At 50.2% G+C, this 14,802-nt stretch overlaps 2 protein-coding genes across 2 annotated transcripts; both read left to right on the top strand.

Annotated features, from left to right (window-relative positions):
• The first annotated feature begins 7,346 nt into the window (after window positions 1-7,346).
• LOC109784312 (alcohol dehydrogenase-like 7) lies at window positions 7,347-11,177 on the top strand. Its single transcript, XM_020342909.4, has 10 exons — window positions 7,347-7,502; window positions 7,642-7,778; window positions 7,975-8,021; window positions 9,493-9,818; window positions 9,883-9,965; window positions 10,045-10,120; window positions 10,214-10,278; window positions 10,382-10,477; window positions 10,552-10,713; window positions 10,803-11,177. Exons 1-10 carry the CDS (start codon window positions 7,466-7,468, stop codon window positions 10,917-10,919), a joined length of 1,146 nt encoding a protein of 381 aa, XP_020198498.1. The 5' UTR covers window positions 7,347-7,465; the 3' UTR covers window positions 10,920-11,177.
• Window positions 11,178-11,253: 76 nt separating this feature from the next.
• On the top strand, window positions 11,254-13,003 carry LOC109784310 (uncharacterized). Its single transcript, XM_020342908.4, has one exon. The coding sequence runs from the start codon at window positions 11,368-11,370 to the stop codon at window positions 12,775-12,777; it is 1,410 nt and encodes a 469-aa protein (XP_020198497.1). The 5' UTR covers window positions 11,254-11,367; the 3' UTR covers window positions 12,778-13,003.
• The last annotated feature ends 1,799 nt before the right edge of the window (window positions 13,004-14,802 follow it).

The following is a 14,802-nucleotide window of genomic DNA, read 5'->3' as shown; positions in this document are numbered from 1 at the left end:
CGGCCCAGTAGTATAGCATGGCAGACGGACAAGAGTGTAGGGCCACTGATGGAACACTAGCATCCTATACTAAGCAGTAGGATAACAGGTAAGGGTAACAACTGCAGCAACAATGACAGGCTATGCAACAGAATAGGATTAACCGAAAGCAGTAACATGCTACACTACTCTAATGCAAGATGTATAGAGAAGAATAGGCGATATCTGGTGATCAAGGGGGGGGGCTTGCCTGGTTGCTCAGACAAGAAGGAGGGGTCGTCGGTGACGTAGTTGACCACAGGGGCATCAACATCGTCACGGGGTCTACCGAAGAGAAGAGGGGGGAGAAACAGTAAATACATAGCAAGCAAGTGCATAACAGGACAACAGGCAGAGCTAGACGTGTTCTAACGCGGTATGAGGTGATACCGGTGAAGGGGGGAAACATCCGGGAAAATATCCCCGGTGTTTCGCGTTTTCGGACAGACGAACCGGAGGGGGAAAGTTGCGTGTTTGCTATGCTAGGGATGTGTGACGGACGAACGGGCTACGTATCCGGATTCATCTCGTTGTTCTGAGCAACTTTCATGTACAAAGTTTTTCCATCCGAGCTACGGTTTATTTTATATGATTTTCTAAAGTTTTAAATCATTTTTAGAATTTATTTAATTTATTAATTCAACATTATCCAGAATAGTGTTTGCTGACGTCATCATGACGTCAGCAGTCAGCAGAGGCGTTGACTAGTCAACTGACGTGTGGGTCCCGTTCGTCATTGACTTTTTAGTTTAATTAGGGTTTAACTAATCTAATTACTGTTTAATTAAACTAACTAGTTAATCAGATTAATTAAATAGGATTAATTAATTAATTATTTTAATTCTTTTTTTATATTCATTTTTTAACGTTCCAGGGGCTGGGCCCCGGTTGTCAATGGCCAGAGGCCTTAGCGGGTGCGGTGCTAACGGGTGGGAGCCCACGAGGAGTGGGCGTAGCCCGCCCGAGTGGGACAAGGCCGCCGGGCGCCGCGGGCAACCCGTGGGGGGGGGGAGTGGACGGCAGGAGGCCGTGGATGGTGCGGCAACGAGCCGCGTGGGCCGGGGAGTAGGGCGTCGTCCTGGCCAACAGCGGTAGGCGTGCATGCCGGCGCAGTGGCCGGAGGCGGGGCGTGGGTGGCAGGGCGCCGCTGGGGCGATGCGGGGCGGGACGAGCGAGGACACAGGCGGGGAGGCCGGGACGTGCAGTGATGGCGAGTGGCGGCGGTCGCCGCATGGCGAGCAGAGGCGGAAAGCGGCGGCAGTTCCGACAGCAGCAGGGACAGAGGCGCGCCTCGGGCAGACGTGCGCGAGCGAGGGCGCGGCCAAGTCGTGCGCGGAGCGGGGGTTACGGCAACGAGATTGAGGGGGGAGGTGGGGGATCGTCGGAGAGGCTCACTGCGGAGCTCGTGGAGGGCTCGGTGAAGCCGGGGGAGGTCGGGGCCCTCCGGCGCGGTGGGGATGAGGACGACGGTTCCGGGCGACGGCGGTTGGCGTTGGGGCGGCGAGCACGGCGTCCTGCGAGGAGGGCGACGGGGGGGGGGGGGAGGGAGCGGCGCCGACGCCGGGGCCTCAGGCGGCGGTGGTCGGAGATGGGCGACAGGGACGACGGGGCGCCGGCGATGGGCACAGGGGCAAGGCGCCCCGATCCAGCTCGCGTTCGGGAGGAGGAGCGAGGGGAGACGGGTTCGTGGGGAAAGTGGGGTTCGGTTGGGCTAGGGTTTCCCCAGGGGGGTTATGGAGAGGAGATGGGTGGGCCGGCTGGGTTAGTGGTTGACCGGCTCGGCCGTTTGGCCCAGTTGGCCAGGGGGGCTCTCTCTCTCTCTCCTTTTATTTCCTTTCTGTTTCTTTACTTTTTTTACTGTTTTCTTTTAATTTACTTTTGTTAGTTTAGTTTCTTTAAAATACCAAGTTAGCACCTAAATTAGTATTATCAAAATAGGCCACTGCCAAACCTAGTTTGGACCCAAAATTATTTAGTTTAATATTTTTGTACTTTCAAAAGCAATTAAATTATTATTTTAGCCACTGTTTTTAATTAGTTCAGGGCATTTAAACACTTTGTAAAAGGTTGGTTCCACCATCAAAACTAGTTAGTGATTATTGGCCACATGATGAACATTTTAGTTTTAATGTTTCAAAACTTTTGTTGTTGGCCCCTATTTCAAATTTGAATTTGGATCGGTTATGAAGTAATGTGAGATTAGCAACAGTGATCGTGGTGATGTGGCATCATTAGCAGGGTTTTGCTGTAGCTTAAATATCCAGGCGTCACAAGTTCGCACGAATTGAGACTGGGATTTGTCACTCTGTATGATGGAGAGGTATCTCTAGGCCCACTCAGTAATGCATCATCATAATGAGCTCAATGTGACTAATGAGTTAGCCACGGGATCATGCGTTACGGAACGAGTAAAGAGATTTGCCGGTAACGAGAATGAACAAGGTATAGGGATACCGACGATCGAATCTCGGGCAAGTAGCATACCGATAGACAAAGGGAATTGTATACGGGATTGATTGAATCCGCGACATTGTGGTTCATCTGATGAGATCATCGTGGAACATGTGGGAGCCAATATGGGTATCCAGACCCCGCTATTGGTTATTGGCCGGAGAGGTGTCTCGGTCATGTCTGCATGGTTCCCGAACCCGTAGGGTCTACACACTTAAGGTTCGGTGACGCTAGAGTTGTTATGGGAAATAGTATGTGGTTACCGAAGGTTGTTCAGAGTCCCGGATGAGATCCCAGACGTGACGAGGAACTCCGGAATGATCCGGAGGTGAAGATCGATATATTGGACGAAGGGTATTGGAGTCCGAAATTGTTCTCGGAGTACCGGGTGACGACCAGCGTGACCGAAAGGTGTTTCGGAGGCCCCGACAAGCATTGGGGGGCCTTATGGGCCAAGGGGAGGGGGCACATCAGCCCACTAAGGGGCTGTGCGCCCCTCCCACCCCATCTCACGTAACGTGGAGAGGTGGGGGTGCCTCGCCTAGGGCAGCCACCCCTCCCGGCTTGGGGGCAAGTTTCCTAGGGGTGGGGGCGCCCAAACCCATCTAGGGTTTCCCCTGTGGCCGCCGCCCCTCCCCTAGGGAACCCTAGGGCGCCTCCTCCACCCCCCTTCCCCCTATATATAGTGAGGGAGAGAGAGGGCAGCCGCACCCCTTCCCTGGCGCAGCCCCTCCCTCCTCCAACTCTTCCTTCTCGTCCGTAGAGCTTGGCGAAGCCCTGCAGGAATACCACAAGCTCCACCACCACGCCGTCGTGCTGCCGGAGTTCTCCCTCAACTTCTCCTCTCCCCTTGCTGGATCAAGAAGGAGGAGACGTCCCCGGGTTGTACGTGTGTTGAACGCGGAGGCGCCGTCCGTTCGGCGCTAGATCGGATCTTCCGCGATTTGACTCGCCGCGAGTATGACTCCATCAACCGTGTTCTTGTAACGCTTCCGCTTAGCGACCTTCAAGGGTATGAAGATGCACTCCCTCTCTCTCGTTGCTAGCATCTCCTAGATTGATCTTGGTGACACGTAGGAAAATTTTGAATTATTACTACGTTCCCCAACAGATGCCGGTGTCCGTGTTCAGGCACTTGCTGGTGGAGCACCAATACAATCTCCAGCTCCTGGAAGAGGACTAGCTGGAGGAGCGTGCGTCCGAAGCTCCCGTTGCGACCATGATTGAGGCGGACTCATACATCTCAAATGTATTTTTTTATTTCATGCTATTATATTATTATTATTGTATAATTTCTTTATAGCATTTTATATTATTATTTTTGGACAAACGTATTAATCTAGTGCGCAGTGTCAGTTATTGTTTTCTACATATTTTTTATTTTTACAAAAAACAATATCTACGGAGGTCAAAATACCCTGCCGATTTAATATGATCTTTTCGGGCACGAAGGTTCCAGGATGCATCAGATGGCAACAATCCTATAAATACAGAAACCCTCTGAGATTTGTTTATCTGAATTTTTCCACCGTCGTAAACTTGTGTTCCGTGGAGATCCAATCTGGAGGTCTGTTCCGGTGCTCTGGCGGAGGGGAATCAATTATCGAAGGCTTTTTCATCGACGTTACTATCTTCATGACTATGTGTGAGTAGTTCCCTAAGGACTAAGGATGCAACGACGGTGACTCATCATATTGATTGATGTTTTGCTGTCTACTTATGTCATCATGCATATTGCATGCTCTATTTCTTGGAAACTTAATAGTTTCAGATTCATGCTGGATAGCGATCTTGGGTGAAGTATTAGTACTAGATGAAGTTGGATTAACAGTTTACTTGTCATGGATGTAACTTCTATATGAGATTATACCATGAATGATTATAGTCATAAATATAAATATTGCAATTTAATCGTTGCCGAACTGTAATTGTTCACCACACGTGTTTGCTTGAGAGTGATGCCACTAGTGAACCTATGGTCCCCTGTGTCTATCTTCATGTATTGAAATCTTTGTTACAATTGTTATTTTTGCTTTTACCGTTTTACTTTGCTACCAACTATATCTATCACTTGAAGTTTAATCTTCTAACTAGAAAGACAAGGCGATTGCCAACCCTCTTGTCAGGTTAGGGACAAGTTTGTTTGTGTTTTATGTGCACACACCATTCACTTTGTTTTGCTAGGAGACTCCTACGGGTTCTATAAACCTTGGTTCTCTAACCAAGGGAAATACTTATTACTAAGTTACATCACCCTTACACAGGTCAATCAGGTCATGGTTGAGTCCCGGATGGCGCCCCTGTGATCCGCCACGAGCGTCAGCATCTCTGCGTCAACGAGGCGGAGCCAACTGACTCCTCGAAGGGCTGGCGGCGGAAGATGACGACGCGTCAGAGCAGCACCACGATGATGCCAAACAGGTATCTATCGTCACTTTGCCTCATTCGCGTCAGACACCAAGGACAACGAGGCTGAGCCATCCCATGTGGAGCTTGTCGACCTCACCTCCGATGGGTGGGGTAGAGTTGGATTTAGTTGTTTTTAGGTCCTTTGGCTAAGTAAAAGTAATTTCAAAAATCAATGAAAATTGGTCCAATTTTATGTGGTGACTCCAATTGGATGGTCGGCGCCCCACCCACCGTTCACGGACACGTCCAAACATGTGTGCAGACATTTGGTGTCGTCCATTTGGTGGTCCGCATCGGAGTTGCCCTTAGGGTTGTTATTTGGTCGCGAAAGTATACTACATGTCAAAGCCTCATTTTTTGGTAAATTCCCTAAAATACATTATCGGCTTCGTAAATTCTAGGCCGAAGTTTTGCACTCTAAAGCTTTCAAATTTTGAAATTTGCAGCTTTCAAAATTTAAAACTTAGGAGATTTTCGAAACTGTCAGAAAATCATGAATTCTACTTCCTTTGTTCTAGTATTCAAACAAATTCCCAACCTAGACAGATGGTGAGTGGTAAAATAATCTTCACAGTTTGGGAAAGTACTTAATAGTGCGCTTGTTTTTCTCTTAATACCTCGATGTAGCGATTTAATGCACCTCAAAATCTGAACAAATAATGATTGGCAAGATAAAAATAAACTTATAAAAAAAAAGATACGCCCCTAAATCGGGAGGGGAGAGAGTAAGGGCATCTAAAGCCAGACTGAGCAAATTTGGCCCCTTAAACGTCCACAGACGCGCCCGATTAGTATCCGGGCGTATTTGTTTTGACTCCCTATTTGTGCATCCACGCAACCACGTCCTTCACTTTTTTTCTATACATCTAGTCACATGCATGTGATTGATGGAGAAGGAGAGAAAGAAAGAAAAATCTCTACTCTCACAAAAAATAGAGTTGGTGATGATGGTGTGCCTGCCCGATTTATATCTAACGGATAGGAAAAGAAACTATGGCAATTTTCCAAAAAGATACCCACACCCCTCTGCACATTTGCAAATAAAGCCTTCCCTCGTTCATCCTTTTCTCCTACAAGACAAACTACTCATACAAATGCATCTTGATATTCCGTGCAACGCACGAGCATCTTGCTAATAATAATACAGAAAGTAAAAAAAGATGCTTCGTGATGGGCCAAATCCTATGTGACTCAGAACCACTGACTAGACACGCCCGGACACTCCTCATACTCATCCAATATATGAGGCCAATATGAGTATGTCTCTCCCGTCCAGTCAATGGTCTTGCGTCTGTCTTATTAAAAAAAATTGGAGTACGACCCTTTTAGGCATTTATTCATTCATCCATCGTACTCCCTCCGTCTAGGTGTGTAAATCATCTTATGTTGTGCACCGTGAGCAAGGCGGAGAGGAAAACGAGAAAACTGTCTTTTTGCTAATTAATAGTATTGCATGCAATGAACTAACCACTGCATGTCATGTTTGGTAGTCTCAAGTCATTGAAAGCATGCACGGCCCACATCTCTTATTGGTTGATATGTCACAAAACAAGAAAATGAGGAGGGAGTTAATGTACCGTGCCTAAGTGTTTTAGGATTATTTGGTTTTCGTAAGGTGACTTACACACCTAGACGGAGGGAGTACTGCACAGTCTAACTGCACCTCGTCATTGATCTTGCGTCCGTCTGGTTAATTTGGGGAGTCGGATGTAGATGCTGCTGTTATAGATTTCATACTCCCTCCGTCTAGGTGTATAAGTCATTTTAGATTGTGCACCGGGACCAAGGCGGAGGGGGAAACGAGAGAACTTAATGTTTCTTTGCTAATTAATAGCATTGAATGTAATGAACTAACCATTGCATGTCATGTTTGGTACTCCAAGGTGGAGTAGTCTCAAGTCATTGAAAGCATGAACAGCCCACATCTTTTATTGGTTAATATCTCACGAAACAAGAAACGAGAAGGGAGTTAATGTACCGTGCCTAAGTGTTTTGGGATTATTTGGTTTTCGTAAGGTGACTTACACACTTAGACGAAGGGAGTACTTCTAGAACAATACAGATTTTCAGAAATTTCAAATTCCACACAAGAAATAAGAAGACAGATGTCACATGATGGGTCCCGCTTCACTGGAGAGGGAAGCCCGAGGGAGAGAAAAATCTACATGGTCCCCAACGTTTGGCTGCGTGCACAGTACATGCATGCAACAGCCGCTGTGCGCCCCGGCGGGGGTCACCGCGCTCGCCCAAGAGTCATCTCGAGTTCTATTTTTCACCGAAAAGGAAAAACACTGTACTTATGTACTAGGCCGCGTTCCATCGCTTTCATGAAGTATATGTGTTGCTCCCCGAATGATTTTTCTCATCCGGTTTATTGCTACTTTTGTGTGGTCTAGGGTAAATAATCGGCATCTGGTGTTCTGGTGCAGATACCCTGGGCCTTTGTGGCGCTTTCGAAGATGAAACTGGAGAAGAATGCAGGTCCATATATAAACAGGCGCTATCCTGCCGGCCTCCCTCCCGAGCTCCCTTCAAACACTCCAACCAGACACCCCATCAGCAACATCGTCTTCTCCCGCCAACGCCGATGGAGGACAAGTGCCCCAAGCCCATCCGCTGCAAAGGTACGCCGCCAAAATCAAAATCACCGAGCTTTTCCGCATGAAACGTCCGCAGTAGCTAGCGATTCTGCTCCGTGCCCCGTCTTTTCTCGCGCGCCATGCATGGGCGTATGGCTAACCGTGTTGCCATGGCGGCGAGCAGCGGCCGTGTGCAGGGCCGCCGGCGAGCCGCTCGCCGTGGAGGAGGTGGTCGTGGACCCGCCCAAGGCCCACGAGCTCCGCATCAAGATCGTCTGCACCTCGCTCTGCCACAGCGACGTCACCTTCTGGCGCATGAAGGTACGCCCTCCGTCCATCCACCATCTCCGCTCCACCGTGAGCGCGCGTCCGCCATTGCTGTGCGCCTTTGCTGCTCCACAGCACAGCGGCTCACGCGCCGCCCAGGAGGACAGCCCATGCACGCGCGCGCGGTACTCGCCCCACACGTGTGAACGCCATTTATGACGCGTGTCTGCTGCTGCCCGTGCGTTTGCAGGACTTCCCCGGCGTCTTCCCGAGGATATTTGGCCACGAAGCGTTCGGGTGAGTGCTCCGTTTCCCATCCCTGTCTGTCCGTCCGTAGAATTGTAGTACCCCGCGCGCACTCTCTTTGAAAATTCCGCGCGTTCGTCTCCGGCGTTGATCTTGCAAGTCAAGCCTGCACGGCACATCATGGGTTTCGACCCAAATCGGCATGTGTACACACCTCTCACGACCCTCCTTTTTCTAGGGATGTACATTGCCCGGCACTGTTTGATAGGAACAGAGTAGAAAGTTGCTGCTTCCAGTGTACTGAATATCTTCTGTCTCTGTAAAAACGTGTGCATGTCATCTAATTGTCAACAAACTAATTAATGGGAAAATGCACCTCGACCAAGAAATATCAAGTGGGTCCTTATAAAGACTTAGAAAAAAAACAACTATTCTAAGTCTTCAGTAATGGTGAAGGAAACTTTAGAAAAGTGGGCGAACTTTAGTAAATTTGATGCAGAGGCCGGGGTAAACTTTAGTAAGTTTTTTGTCGTATACGTATAGAACACGTAATGCATCACTTGATGCAGAGGCCGGGGGGAAAACTTTAGTAGAAATATTGTGATCTTTTTTATGGCCAGCTCTTACTATGACTTGAAAACAAAATTAGAAAAGCGGGTGAACTTAAATTTGAAAAAACAGAAAATTCCCTGAAGTAACTGTTGGCTTTTTATCAATTTTTCTGTGTAGTACTAAGTCTCACGATGGACACAGTACACCCCCTTGTACGGCTTTGCCATCATAGTTGTAATGGACCTTCGCTATGCAACCGATAGATGAAGGGAAAATCATACTTTTCATCCCTCATCTTTATTGAAATAATTTATCCCCCAACTTCAACCCATGAAGCCGTAGTATCTCAACTTTCAAAACCAGGTAGTTTAGTCCTTCAGACCGTTTGAGGTGGTTTCCTGTCTGCATGGGCATGGTTTTGATAGAGACCCGACAAGTCGCATATGTTTGAATATTATCACATTATCTGGTATTAGCATGTTATTCTGGTATTTAGAAAACAATATTATTATCACATTATCTGGCTATTCAAAAACAAATTGAAGTCTATTATTCCGTTTTCTTTTAAAAAAATAATATGAAAAGACATATGCATTATCTATCAGTAACTGTTATAAGCAAGTACAGATTTTTCGCAAAAATAAAAATAAAAACAAGCAAGTACAGATGAAATTCTAACAAGACACAACTCTAGGGATTGTTCTAATGATTGGGATAGTAGGTTAAAGTGAAATATGATAAATGCCCCCCCATGTCATTGACTATGGTAGGCTGGAGCCTGCAAATGAGCTCGGCCCAAAAAACTGATTTATTTTTTGGATAATTCAATCAATCTTTACCTGAGTATTCTCGGATTTTTTTCACACATTTTGCTGGGCCGTCTGAAACTTTTGACAGTTTCTCTATTCTTCGGCCAGATGTGAAGTCACGCAAATTTGTGTTTCTGGTGACCGTCGATCCGTGACTGCAGGGTGGTGGAGAGCACCGGCGAGCACGTGGAGGGCTTCGCGGCGGGGGACGCGGTGGTGCCGACGTTCCTGGCGCAGTGCAGCGAGTGCGCGGACTGCAGGTCGTCGCGGAGCAACGTGTGCTCCAAGTACCGGTTCGCGGTGCGGCCGGGGATGCCGCGCGACGACACCACCCGCTTCCGCGACGGCGACGGGAACCCCATCCACCACCTGTTCGGCGTGTCCAGCTTCAGCGAGTACACCGTGGTGGACGTGACCCAGGTCGTCAAGGTCGACCCCGCCGTGCCGCCGGCCACCGCCTGCCTCCTCAGCTGCGGCGCCACCACCGGTCAGTCCACTACACCCACTGTTTGTGATCAGTATACAGTACGTACTAAAATGTTTGGGATCAGGCGTCGGAGCGGCATGGAAGCTGGCCAAGGTCGAGCCTGGATCTTCAGTCGCTATCTTCGGCCTCGGCGCCGTCGGATTGGCGGTAATATGATTCCTACTATTGTCATGGTTAGCCATCGCAGTCCATTGCAGAAACTAACTGACCAACGTTTCGCGGTCAGGTGGCTGAAGGCGCCAGGATATGCGGGGCGTCGAAGATCATCGGCGTGGACTTGAACCCCGATAAAGAAGAGCTCGGCAAGGCCTTCTTCCGCTTTACGCCATGAAATTGCTCTGAAAACTGCACTGAATACTTAAGTCGTTCTGTTGTCTGACACGTTCCAATTTCAGGAAAGAAGTTTGGCGTGACACATTTCATCAATCCAAAAGAACTTGGGGAGAAAACTGTGAGCCAGGTGAGCACCTGTCCATGCTGTTTCGCCAGTGGCCTCGTGATCAGGTCAATGTTTGTGTCGAAACCGTGCACTTAGACACCTCGTTTTTCCATGATATAAACAGGTGATCATCGAGATGACCGACGGCGGCGCCGACTACTGCTTCGAGTGCATCGGGCTGGCGGCGCTGATGAACGACGCCTTCCAGAGCTCCCGGGCGGTATGTGCACACACACTCGTCCATCTGTCATGCAAAGATGACTTTCACTTCCTGACATGGCTTTGCCGACGCAGGGATGGGGCAAGACGATCATCCTCGGGGTGGAGATGCACGGCGCCCCTCTCACCATATCTTCGCTGGAGATCCTTCACGGGAAATGCGTAATGGGATCGCTCTTCGGAGGCGTGAAGCCCAAGCAGGACATTCCGATCCTCGCCGACAAGTACCTGAACAAGGTGACACTCATCAGACTGACCATGCGTGGCACTGTCGATGTTCGAGAGCTTCTGATTCAGAGAATTTTTCCATGTGTTTTGTTTTGTAGGAGCTGGAGCTGGATAAGTTCATAACCCACGAGGTTGGCCTCAAGGACATCAACACGGCGTTCGACCTACTGCTGCAGGGGAAGAGCCTCAGGTGCACCATATGGATGGACAAGTGACAATGTTGCATGAATCTGAGGCAGTTTGGTGGAGTTTGCTGCTCGTTCCAGTACAAAATAATTGGGTTTCATTGCTGCCGCGTGTAGAAGTCCTCTTTGTGCCGTGCATGTGTTGACTTAATGTGCCGATGTAACTCCATCCATCCGTGTTAAACTTCATTGTTCATCAGTACACTATCACCAGTTGTGTGAACTGCAACAGTTATCTGTCTGTCTCCGTTAGTGCAATATACGTTGACTTGTTTCTTGAGTGATTCAGAGAAGTCTCGGGCGTGATCTTTTCTTGATGAAAAACCAGAACTTTCACATGTTCCTAAACCAAAGCTAACAACCGTCTCAACTTGTCATCACGCCCAAATTTAGGCACCCGGTTCCCAGCCACATATTTACCAACCACTTCGAGCGCACGCGCAATGCGCCTCCCTCTTTTATCCTCTTCTTCCCCCACATGCCTAAAATTTTAGCGCATTGCCAACCGCGGCACCGTTATGGCCTGAGCGTTCTTGCCCCGATCGCCGTGCAGCATTTCAACAGACGGATGCAGGCGGTCCGGCCGGACATGGAGCAGCAGGTCACCGAGCTCCGCGGCGAGCTGCGCAAGGTGCGGGAGGAGCGCGACCGCGCCCACCGCGTGCTGGAGGTGACGGAGTGGAAGGCGCTGGACTCGGCCAACGACCGCACCACCATCGAGACGCTGGAGGCGCGGCTGGACGCGTCGCGGGAGTCCGAGTCCCGGATGCTCGAGTCGCTGTCGCTGCAGACCAAGCAGCTGGAGATCACCAAGATGGCGCTCGAGGAGGCCAGGATCGACGTCGCGTCGCTAAGGGACACGGTGCAGCGGCTCGAGGCCAGCGCCGTCGCCGTCGCCGCCGCCAAGCCGAGGGGCCGCTACGACCGCGAGCTGCAGCGGGTCAGCGGCGAGCTGCGGGTGGCGCTGGCGGCGGAGGAGAAGAACAAGCGGGCCATGGAGGAGCTGGTGCTGGCGCTCAAGGAGGTGAACGCGGAGCTGCACACCACGCGGCAGCAGCTGGCGCGCGCGCAGCACGAGTCGGAGACGGCGCGGCTCGAGTCCGACCGGCTGCACGTGTCCCTGAAGCGCAAGGACGACAAGGTCCGCGCGCTGTCCGACGAGGTGGCCCGGCTCCGCTCCGACGCCGAGGAGGCGTTCGCCACGTTCCGGGGCAAGGAGGCCGGGTTCACGGCGTGCATGAAGTCCTCGGAGGCGGAGCTGGCCGCGTCCCGGCGCGAGAACGCGCGGCTGCTCGAGTCGCAGCGGTCCGGGCGGCACGAGGTGGCCAAGCTGCGGGACATCCTGAAGCAGGCCGTCAAGGACACCAAGTTCGTCAAGGAGGCGCTGGAGGAGGCGAGGAGCGAGAACGCGGCGCTCAAGGAGATGATCGGGAGCAAGGACACCGCCGTCAAGAGCAGCAAGGAGGAGCTGGAGTGCCTCCGGGTCAGCGAGGCCGCGGCGCGCGACAGCGTCAAGGAGCTGCAGAGCCTGCTGGTGGCCGTGAGCCCCACCCCCACCCCGTCCGCGGCGGCGGGAGCGGGCAGGTCGTTCGACCTGGAGGTCGACCCGTCGTCGCCGTCGCCGCGGACGCCGACGGATCAGCCGCCGCCCGAGGGCGAGAGCCGGCTGTCGGACGCGAGGATGAAGCCGCCGCCGGACGGGTTCACGCTGCCGCGGCAGATGTCGGAGAGCTTCGAGGGGTCGGTGTACGACATCTTCGGGACGGTCGAGGAGCCCAAGGCCGAGATGGGCGTCTTCACCAGGATGCCGACGATGCCTGGCCGGCGGCGCGTGGTCATGCGCAAGGTCGGCAGCTTGTTCCGGTGGAAGAGTTTCAACAACAAATAGCAACTTTGTGATGCTGGCAGTGGGATCGGTCTGCCGTGTATATGTTGTATAATGTCCTTGGTATTGGTAGTTTTTTGTTGGCTAATTGGCGTCTTTGTTCCGGTGGGCGGGATATTTCGTTGCCTAGTGATAAAAATTGCTCTTGTAAGTGACTAAGTGTGTATACGTGATCACCTGAATACTGCTTGGAAATGCTATTTTACAGCGCCGGCGCGTGACATGTCAAGCCCGAGGTGAGTCTTTTTGTTTGTAACGGAGGCAAAAGTTGTACCCTGTCTCATTCACAGATGCCCACGCTAGATAGCATGGAACATAAAATTCTCTAAGGCATACTCTCGACCAACCTATCTTACAACAAATACTTCGCACACAACCCCACAAGATAAAAAAAAGGCTAAGGTTATCGTCATCACTCCTCTACAAGCAACCGACTCCGATTTCATCATCGACGACAACCGATGAAGCCCTCCCCAAGTCCCAACAACATATGCGTGAAGCCGCGCTAAGGTCAACCAAATAATTGACCACATAGGCCGAAAATAAGATGGGTGTGTGCTTAATGAGTACAATACTCATGTTACTGAGTGCCGGACCTACTTTCCAAAATTAACCTAAATGATTCAATTTCAGGGATCACTCTCACATACCAAGGACATGACTATTCCGATGGCATGGGCGAAAAGTTTATCTGGGTTTGTACGTTGCATTAGGTACGGCGCGGCTCCTCGCGGCCGATAGGCTATCCGTGAAGGGGTGGTCTTGTAGCATGCTTGCCCCCTCCACGGTAATGCCCTTGAGACAATGAGTCGCCTCACTTAGGGGTGCAACATCTCGTGGCAGGTGCGGCACACGCTTCGCTTTGGTGACTAACCATGCATTCTCGAGTTCCAGGCTATGTTGACATTAAAGTGTTCTTTCATACATTGGTGTGATTGCGTTGGGGCCTCAATTCATGCTAGGGTTAGGTCAGTAGGTGGGTGATGACACAAATAGGTTGGTAATTTAGATATATTTTGTCCCAATAGGACATTGGCCACAACTGTTATGGATTTCGCCAATATTCGTATCATTTTAATTTCTAATAAAATTTACTTGATTTTTTTCAAAGAATAACAAAACTTCGAGCAACAATGGGTCTAGCTTGTAGGCACCTTCCCCCCTCCTCCCTCCTGAGAGTCACCATTGCTTCCCTGGCTCCTCTCCCTTCTCCTCCCGTGGTCTCACCGGAAGGAGTAGGGATGTGAGAGGCATTCGGGCTGTCGCTCTGAGTAGGTGTATGATTAGATCTAGGTCTAGGATTGCCTTAGGGCGATTGACTTGATGACGTGTCAAGTTGTTCCCTAGCACTCGCAAGTCACGCCTGCAAGTCGCGTACCTAACGGTTGATTCGATGGAAGCTCATGTAGTGAGTTCAACGGTTGGCAAGAGTGGGCTGGTGTGGTTGTCCATCCTATCCTCGTTGGTCATCATGGAAATAGAATGGGAGACGGGGACATATCTACATAACACTTGACCACATCTGGCGTTCTCGAGATGTTGAAGATGGCATGAGGTACCATTGTCATCGTCTGGCCACTACATTAGCGTCAGCTCGGGAAGCTGATGATCAAAGGGAGAATCTGTTTCGATTCGCCTTGTTCAACCTCCACACATAGGCCCTTCTTCCCTTGCTTGTTGCCAGCATTGATTGCACCAAAGATGGTGGCCAAAGCGTCTCCAATGAGGTCGCTATCTATGCAGGAACCCAATTACGGTCTTGTTGTTATAGGTGGACCCTTTTATTCAAAAGGAAGGGCATGCTTGTTATTTTGCTTTCTCCCTAGGTTCTTCTTACAATGTTGTAAACTTTTTGCTAAGAAGACGTTCGAGTCCCGGCGCATGTTAAAAAATTGTTCTAACTTCTAATCAAATAAGCAACTGCAACTTATTTCGGACCTCTTGCCTCTTCTAGTGCAAATGGCCAAACTGATAATATGGCCTCACATCTCGAAAAAGTTGATATTATTGTCGAAAGTGCTATTCTGC

This window comes from Aegilops tauschii, chromosome 4 (genome assembly GCF_002575655.3).
Source record: "Aegilops tauschii subsp. strangulata cultivar AL8/78 chromosome 4, Aet v6.0, whole genome shotgun sequence".
Classification (NCBI taxonomy): domain Eukaryota; kingdom Viridiplantae; phylum Streptophyta; class Magnoliopsida; order Poales; family Poaceae; genus Aegilops; species Aegilops tauschii.
This window is presented reverse-complemented; position numbering and strand designations above follow the sequence as displayed.